A 9,627-nucleotide genomic window follows, 5' to 3' on the forward strand; every position below is an offset into this window, starting at 1 on the left:
ATGAGTACTCAGGTAGTTAATCCTGTCCCGGCTGAATCTAACTCTTGAAGAAAATGGTCTTACCTATTAGATAGGTTGATCGACAAAAGGAGGTCATAGGAGATGACTCTCCTTTAGCATCCCCATTATTAGTATTTAATTTATATGGTACATATTTAGATAACTCTTTTTTGCAAGTCTATAAGACCTACTCCAATTTGATTGGATTACCAGAACACATGTCAATTTTATTGACACTTCTGGTTTTGTAGTAAATGTTTCTAAAGCATTACTTTATCTTTTAATATAAAAGAAGGATGAATTAGAACACCTAAATATTAGGTTAGTATGTATTAATAAATAAATATTATTTATGTCATTTTTTTATACTATACCGAAGTATAGTGTTCTATCACAAAGTCGTATTTCTAAATTCCAAAAGGATTTATGCGTTTGTATTCCGACAGTCATTTCGTTTCTCTGTAAAAACTGGAGGTCAGAATTTTGGGCAACCGAAAGGTTCCCCTGAAATCATGCAGCATAATTTCGGACCCTTAGACGATTTTTTCCCTAATTCAAGAAGGTAAGAAATAATAAATCGCATTCGTCTTCAAAGTGATAGACAGTGACACTTCTTTCAAAGAAGTCTTCCAAGGAGGAAAGACCCGCAATCGGGGTTTAGTCTTCTGAGTTCTTCCTCAAGTTCGACAAAGTTTTTACCAGGTCCACGAGAAACGAAACAAATTTCGGAATAGACAAACAGCTAGAATTTCTCTGACTCAATCTTAAATCTAAATTGGTAAAATTAGTCGTATTTCGAGTGGGCAGTTACAGTTTGTGGCAGTAACAATGGGCTGTCCATTCACAGTGAACGTAACGTTTCATGGTAGAGTTACGTATCAGGTAGAGTTGACGGATTAACTGAAACAGACAAATTTTGTTTTAGAATCTGGATTTATTGGAAAAGTTTCCGAATTTGATTTCTGTTGATTACTTAAATTTGAGATCATATCAATCAAGTGTACAACTTCTGAAAGGTTATGGGAACCTCCATAGTAATAAGTAGCTGAGGGACTAATGTCCATAGGTACACTCATGAGGAGTGACTCCTTAACCTTTGTTATTTGGTCATTGCCTCTTTCATTACCGTTGAAGACGTATCTTTATTTTTGGTAAATCTCAACACCTGACTGTGGGATAGGGTTCAAAAGGTGGAACATTAAATGGAACTTCCAACCTGCTCCTACACTTCCTAAGTACCTAAGTAAGTTAGTAAGTGAATAGTTTAAATTGCTCAAACTTTGAAAAATCAACCCTCTCTAAAAACTCACCATCTAGCGCGGTAATTGGTAATACACTTCTGTTTGTACGCATCATAGGCAGTGCCTGGCGAACAGTTGACGAGATGGGTGAACCCTCCTCGACAGATGGACACGGATTCACAACTGCGGGACAACTTGACGACTCGCTTGGTGTTGCAACGGACGCCCGTGTTGACGAAACCTGGAGAATAAAGGTTCAATGAGCTCGGAGATTGGGGAAATTTTGAATCAGTAAGCTAAGAAATTTGGGGAAAATGTTAGTTCAATCAGCTGAGATCGAAGTGGAAAAGGTCGGGACAAATATTTATTTAAGATATGGGGGATGAGATTGGATCATTTACCGAGAAATTGGGGTAAGTTTGGTTGAGTGATATAAAGATATAATAATAATAGACTCTTGTGTGGAAGGTAACCACTAGGTGAGGTTAACGCCGAAGGCGTTCTCTACCACCTAACCCTTAGAGCTCCATTATTATGTGGTCACACTCTCAAATAAATGAGGATAAAATTCCATACCTCGGCTAGAATTGAACCCACACCCTCCTGTTTACCAGGCGAGCGTCTTGACCACTACGCCACCGAGGCAGGTATACATATATGATCTACTTTAGATGTTTAGATGGTTCAACACAGACAAACTGACCTTTTTCTACAATTAACCAAAATTTGTTCCCTTATAACTTCAAACATCATCTAAAGTACATCTCCATTCCTCTCAGAGAATATACTCCCTCTCTCAAGTATCAACTCACCTCTTGGCTTGGTCACAGGCACTCGCTTCTGGTAATACTGGTAGTACTGTGTGTAGTAGGGGGGTAGTTCAGCGGACACCAAGCTCTCAGTGACGGGAGCACCAGTTTGGTACTCGACAGAAGGCTGCTGCTCCGCGGATGGTTGTTCTGGTGCTGGGTAGGCTGGTTGTTCTGGTGCTGGGTAGGCTGGTTGTTCAGGGGCTGGGTAGGCTGGTTGTTCAGGGGCTGGGTAGGCTGGTTGTTCAGGGGCAGGATAGGCTGGTTGTTCTGGGGCTGGGTAGGCTGGTTGTTCAGGTGCTGGGTAGGCTGGTTGCTCAGGAGCTGGGTAAGGTGTCTCAGGTTGGGCAGGGTATTCAGGTGTGACGCCAGTGGGTTGATCAATTTCAGTAGAGCCCTCTTCGGATTCTTCGGGAAGGACTGGGTTTGGGTTGGGTGGAAGATCGCCACAGTCGACACGGTATGGGTAGTCGCACACTTTCAGGCGCTGCAAGAAAACCAAAGTATTGATGGTGAAAAATTCCTGTATAGGTAAATAGGTATTCATTAGGCCTCAAAGATGGACGATGTCATAACAAAGGAACTTTCTATTCTTTGAAAAAGTCAAATTAAATTGATCCCAAGGGCAAGATAAACCTAGACACTTGACAAGTGTGCCTGAAGGCATGTAGTGTGTTCCAATCCACTCGAATTAGTCGTATTTCGAGTGGGCAGTTACAGTTTGTGGCAGTAACAATGGTCTGTCCATTCACAGTGAACGTAACGTTTCATGGTAGAGTTACGTATCAGGTAGAGTTGACGGATTAACTGAAACAGACAAATTTTGTTTTTCTCTGACTCAATCTTAAATCTAAATTGGTAAAATTAGTCGTATTTCGAGTGGGCAGTTACAGTTTGTGGCAGTAACAATGGGCTGTCCATTCACAGTGAACGTAACGTTTCATGGTAGAGTTACGTATCAGGTAGAGTTGACGGATTAACTGAAACAGACAAATTTTGTTTTAGAATCTGGATTTATTGGAAAAGTTTCCGAATTTGATTTCTGTTGATTACTTAAATTTGAGATCATATCAATCAAGTGTACAACTTCTGAAAGGTTATGGGAACCTCCATAGTAATAAGTAGCTGAGGGACTAATGTCCATAGGTACACTCATGTGACTCATGAGGAGTGACTTACTTAACCTTTGTTATTTGGTCATTGCCTCTTTCATTACCGTTGAAGACGTTTCTTTATTTTTGGTAAATCTCAACACCTGACTGTGGTATAGGGTTCAAAAGGTGGAACATTAAATGGAACTTCCAACCTGCTCCTACACTTCCTAAGTACCTAAGTAAGTTAGTAAGTGAGTAGTTTAAATTGCTCAAACTTTGAAAAATCAACCCTCTCTAAAAACTCACCATCTAGCGCGGTAATTGGTAATACACTTCTGTTTGTACGCATCATAGGCAGTGCCTGGCGAACAGTTGACGAGATGGGTGAACCCTCCTCGACAGATGGACACGGATTCACATATGTAGGTTCTTCTATGTATTTATTTTTACACATAGAAGAACCTACACATAATACATAGAAGAACCTGCACAATATAATATGTGTAGGTTCTTCTATGTATTGTATTTATTTTTACACAATTTAGCAACATAGGCCATTTGCGGCAAATGTTTCTCTTTAAGAAACGCATCAGGAGAGCAACAGAATCAGGGTCGTCTTTGATCCTCTTTTTACCTATGTCCCTTTAAGTCTTAGTTATCATTTTTGATCTCAATGTATAAGAGCATAACTCTGCTGACTCTGCATCTTTTCGGGTGTGGTACATATGTAACAATACTAACAATCAACTTCGGTTTTCGCCAATCCCCTCCTACTTGATTTATCAATTTGACCAGCTATGTCAATAATATTTGTCAAGTATCATATAGATATCAATAAAAACATTGACAAATGGATTTAACTGAGACCACCACGAGCTCTGCATTTGCTACAGTTTTAGATTTACAGAAAAGAAATTTTGGGAGTGTTTGTTGATTGCTTCTAATTTTTATTTTATCAAGTTTTTTTTTTATCTATCTATTTATTTGTCTGTCCAAAATATAATCTCGAATTGACAACGGGATTTCTAAAATTTGCATAATGACGTCCGAAGTTATTAATGTGTTTTTGATGAATTGTGTAATAATCAAATCCGATTTTTTGATTCCTCAGACCAATTCTGTGAATTTCTAATTAAGTAACTTTTTTCCTTGTGGAAATGAGATCTTTAATGTACCTAACGGATTCACAACTGCGGGACAACTTGACGACTCGCTTGGTGTTGCAACGGACGCCCGTGTTGACGAAACCTGGAGAATAAAGGTTCAATGAGCTCGGAGATTGGGGAAATTTTGAATCAGTAAGCTAAGAAATTTGGGGAAAATGTTAGTTCAATCAGCTGAGATCGAAGTGGAAAAGGTCGGGACAAATATTTATTTAAGATATGGGGGATGAGATTGGATCATTTACCGAGAAATTGGGGTAAGTTTGGTGGAGTGATTAAAAATTAGTAATAATATAGTTTATTGCTGTCTCTTTTTTCAAGAGATTTGATAGATGGTACTATACCTAACTGTTAAGGTCTTACTGTCCCGAAAGCAAAGAGGGAAGGAAGACAGGAAAGGGGAAAGCTAGCCGTTCCGAGAACGAACTTTACCTGTTTAGTATTAAATTCGCCCCGGACGGGCGTTGCGACCTAGCGCTTACAAGGCAGACGCGCTACCAACCAAGCTAACTAGGCTGGCTCCCTAAAGGGAATTTAGCTTAAAGGGGAGCTTCCAGTTCGTCTCATCAGGGGGCGACCAGAGCCGCAACTCGGGTTTTACCCGGAGAAAAACAACACTTGCATAATAAATTACAGGTTTCATTACGTAGTCACTTGAACTTTATCAATTCGAAATAAATGCACCAAACCCGTTCTTCCTGATATAGGAAAAAATTGCAAAGAATTTACGCGACAAGCCCTAAGAAATCAAGGGGCCATTGAACCTGGCCTCGTGAAAATAACTGCCGATGACTTTGTGTAAGGCATGAGCTTTCAACTGCTAAACTGATATGAGGTATTTTGACACATCCACCAAAAATCCTACATTGATAGATAAGCCATAACTACACCTAACATTTCACCTGCTTATTCGACCAATATGATCAGAATTAGGTTTGACTTCTAAAATTTCAATTTGTTATTTATTCCTTCAGTTTTTTTTTTTTTTTTTTTTTTTTTTTTCCCGTTTTTTTTATTTTTTTTAATTTTAATTTTTTGATTTTTTTTTTTTTTTTTTATGTCCAGTTGATTAGATCATTATGAATTCGAATTTTGAGAAGAATATCTTGTTTCAAAATTTTATTTTAATAGGTAATGAGAATTTAATATCTCATTTCTTTTTGACTGGACCTCATGCAAAACTTTGTTTTGTTCCGCGGCACCATGAGAAAGTAGTAGGTAGGTACGGGGATTGATTTTTGATTTATGTTAATTTATTTTCGCCCAAAAAGGTCCTTACCCTCTGGTAGATTCCAGTTGTTTTCCAGTTATGTGGTTTTCGTCGACTCAAATGAAGAAAGAAGGAACTGATCTGAAGTGACCACACCTGCAGTTTTAGTTTTTGCGATATTTTTTTATCATTTTGTTCCTCATCAAGCTAAATAAATTATTAATTTTAATAATGTATTCTTTTTGATCTTTGTTTACGCATAAGTGATGCCGTACCTATCTGATGAGTTTCTTACATTTGACAGATTTTATGACGACGGAAATTTTTTAATCTTAGAATAAAAGCAATTGGCTTATGAAGATAATTATGCTGCCATAAGTACATAGGTTATTTATGTAGGTAGTTTTGCCAAGTACCTACCTACCTACTCGTAATAGGATTAGGACCAGAAAAAATTGATAGTACCTACTTACAATCAACTGAACCTGTTAGCATTATGGGACATCTTGTTCCAAGCTGACAGTCGTAAGCAATACTTACCTATAGTTACTAATAATAGGTACAGTCCACTTCAACTGGGAAGTCCAATGACCTTTGGGTGCGCACTCGTCAAAAAATAGCTCGTTGATTAACAAGTAAGCATGTGACGAAAGTAAAGAAGACACATAATTATCTTAAAATGGACAAAAGGACAGAATGATTTGCCTCCATGGCTGAATCTGAACTAAAAGGGTTTCTACTGCCTTTGATAGTTGAGCTATGTACCTATTCGATTTTCAGTTAGTCAAATCTCAGAATGGCACAAGGTTTTAGTAAGCCTTCCCTGCAATTCCTCTTCTAGTCTTGCTCTACCACGTCTGCCAGAATGAGACTGAAAAGTCCCTTTACTCCCGCAGTTTGTGAGATGTCAAAATAATGTAATGTGTAAATTAAATCATATCAGTAATTAAATCATATCAGTTGTAGCTTACCATCACTGCCAGGTGCTTCTGAAAGTAAAGAAGACACATAATAAAATTATCTTAAAATGGACACAAGGACAGAATGATTTGCCTCTATGGCTGAACCTGAACTAAAAGGGTTTCTACTGCCTTTGATAGCTGAGCTATGTACCTATTCGATTTTCAGTTAGTCAAATCTCGGAATGGCACAAGGTTTTAGTAAGCCTTCCCTGCAATTCCTCTTCTAGTCTTCCTCTACCACCTCTGCCAGAATGAGACTGAAAAGTCCCTTTACTCCCACAGTCTGTGAGATGTCAAAATAACGTAATGTGTAAATTAAATCATATCAGTTGTAGCTTACCATCACTGCCAGGTGCTTCAAGTGCTGGAACAGGTCTGTCTCCACAGTCCACATTCTGGGGGTAGTCACAGGTCGTCTCTCCGAAGAGCAAACCAGAGGGACACTCCTGTTCAATGGCCACATCGTCCCAGCAGTTGATGTAGTTGCCGCAAGAGTTCGGGCTCGGGTATTGACCTCTGGGGGATTGACAGTACTGACTGAGTCCGCTGGCAGCGGGGGAGGTGGTTTGTTCCGTGAAAGTTTCGGTCGTCGAGGGGAATTCAGTGGTGACGGGCAAAAGAGGTGGTTGTCCGGGGTATGTTTCTACGCCATTTTCTCCTTCTGGAAGGGTTGGGTCGGGGCCAATTGGTGGATAGGCGGGTTGGGGTTCTCCGGCAGGCTGACTGGGCTGCTCTGGGTAAGGTTGTGGTTGCTCTGGGTAAGGCTGTGGTTGCTCGGGGTAAGGTTGTGGTTGTTCTGGGTAAGCGGGCTGTGGTTGCTCAGGATATGGCTGGGGTTGTTCAGATGGAGGCAGTGGTTGTGGCTCAGAAGGCTGAACTAGGTCAGGGTTGAAAACTTGTTCTGAAGGTCCTTGTTCTTGTGGAGCTTCTGGCTGAGAGGGTTGTTGAGGGTATTCAGAAGGAGGAACTTCGGAGGGATTTCCAGGAGAAGCTTCTTCTGTTTGGGAAGGATTAGACGGGCCCGGAGCTTCAACTACTGTTCCAGCAGATGGGAATTGTTCTTCGTTTGATGGGGCACCCGGTTGTTCTGCAGGCTCGGGTTGAGGGTAGGTTTGGATTGGTTGTGGGTAAGGCTGTGGCTGCGGGTATGGTTGTGGCTGAGGGTAAGGTTGTGGCTGGGGTTGAGGGTAGGGTTGAGCGGGTTGAGGATAGCTGGGTTGGTAACCACCTGGGTAGTAAGCAGACTGGATGTAGACGTTTCCAGGATAGGGTGGAGTACCGTTGGGGTCATACTGGGGTTGGTATCCGTTCAATACAGCAATCTGCCACTGTTGCAGTTGCTTCTGGTAGTTCTGCCACGCTTCTTGTTCAGCCTTAGATTTGAATTGGGTTTTGGTGATTTTAGTGATTGTCTTTGTAGCAGGTTTGGGTGTGGCATAAATGATTGGAGCTGGGTAAACTGGGTAGGGTCCTACTGGAGTGGCGTAAGCGATTTTGGCGGCCTGTTGAGCTGCGTATTCTGAAACAACAGAAGAAACATTGTGAACATTAGTAAAATGATTTTAGAATTCTTATGTACGAGTAGATACTCGTACACTAGTTACCTTCCTAAGCAAAAGAAACGTACCTAAGGAGTATAGGAGCTACTACAATTATTGTATCTTCCTTCGACGAGCTTCCTGAGGATTCTACTGCTCCCTAATGGCTGTTGGAAGCAATAAATTTTATTGGAACAGAAACATCTGAGGCAAACCATTAATGAAGCCAAACCGGCATTATAAAATTATTGTATCTTCCTTCGAAGAGCTTCCTGAGGATTCTTCTGCTCCCTAATGGCTGTTGGAAGCAATAAATTTTATTGGAACAGAAACATCTGAGGCAAACCATTAATATTGTATCTTCCTTCGAAGAGAGCTTCCTGAGGATTCTTCTGCTCCCTAATGGCTGTTGGAAGCAATAAATTTTATTGGAACAGAAACATCTGAGGCAAACCATTAATATTTTTTTATCATTTTTATCATTATGCACCATTACCTTTTCCAATGCCTGTGCATACCTATATTGGACCAAATAAACATACAAAATTATGTATGTACATAATAGATAAGTAGGTACCTACGTTATATTCAACATGTTGTTCAGGATGTTCTGGTTAAACTGTTGACTCATGTTTATCGAATGTCAACAAGAGCGAACCTGCGACCTCTTGAATAGAAGACCGGTCAGTAACCTCAGGTTTATTAATCGAACCACTTTCAAAATACCTACCTTCCATTGAAAAAAAAAAAAAAAAAATGGCCAATTAAATAAAATCCACAGCTAATAAATAAATGTGGTCAAGTTGTGTCAATCCATTCATCATCTCACAGGTGGGAGGTGGGACTTAAACCGGCATTATTCAAAGTCGAGAATGAAATATTCAACGAGGTGACAAAGAAACGAACCGTAATAGAAAGAATCATGGAAGCTGTGACCATAATGAATGAGCTAGTATTAAAAAAATCCATGGACAGAGAGGCTCTCCTCTTTCTCGGAGAATGTTGTAATTTTGTACAACATTTTAATGTAAAGTTAATGATATAAAGGAGCTGAAGCGAGAGATAAAACGACCGAGAGTCAATCCACTTTAAGATGAGCCAAGTTCAGTGACACTTTCCTGGGTTCAAGTTACGTCGTATGTTTTCTTTCTTCTCTTCTTCTTCTTCTTCATCTTCTTCTTCTTCTTCTTCCTCTTCTTTTCCTCTCAATATTCAATCCATGTTTAATATTCTCCTTATTCTTTTTCCTTTTCTGCGGTGACAAAACTATCTCGAGGGGGAAAGGAGAGAAAACATATTTTTGCCCGAAGAGCTTTGTGAAACTTTGAGCCACAACCTGTTTTCTCGTGTTCTCTTGACAGCGGACAGTAATCAAGAAGAAAATGAACTTTGAAGGCGCCACGGGAAAAGATGTGCTTAAGGAATGCCATCAAATATGGTTAAAAATTAGTAATAATATAGTTTATTGCTGTCTCTTTTTTCAAGAGATTTGATAGATGGTACTATACCTAACTGTTAAGGTCTTACTGTCCCGAAAGCAAAGAGGGAAGGAAGACAGGAAAGGGGAAAGCTAGCCATTCCGAGAACGAACTTTACCTGTTTAGTATTAA

At 39.9% G+C, this 9,627-nt stretch overlaps 1 protein-coding gene across 1 annotated transcript in view; it reads right to left on the reverse strand.

The window, feature by feature from the left end:
* Positions 1–506: 506 nt before the first annotated feature.
* The window catches only part of LOC103505182 (cell surface glycoprotein 1-like), a 20,522-nt gene continuing 11,401 nt past the window's right edge, over positions 507–9,627 (reverse strand). Inside the window, exons 2-7 of the mRNA XM_008469500.2 lie at positions 6,820–7,998; positions 6,489–6,506; positions 4,325–4,392; positions 2,054–2,573; positions 1,311–1,482; positions 507–900 (exon numbers count right to left, since the gene is read on the reverse strand). Of these exons, the coding sequence (XP_008467722.2) occupies positions 897–900; positions 1,311–1,482; positions 2,054–2,573; positions 4,325–4,392; positions 6,489–6,506; positions 6,820–7,998 (1,961 nt within the window). The 3' untranslated portion in view covers positions 507–896. The remainder of the gene's footprint in view (positions 901–1,310; positions 1,483–2,053; positions 2,574–4,324; positions 4,393–6,488; positions 6,507–6,819; positions 7,999–9,627) is intronic.

The sequence above is a fragment of the Diaphorina citri genome, unplaced genomic scaffold, assembly GCF_000475195.1.
Source record: "Diaphorina citri unplaced genomic scaffold, Diaci psyllid genome assembly version 1.1 scaffold155, whole genome shotgun sequence".
In the NCBI taxonomy this organism is placed as follows: Eukaryota; Metazoa; Arthropoda; class Insecta; order Hemiptera; family Psyllidae; genus Diaphorina; species Diaphorina citri.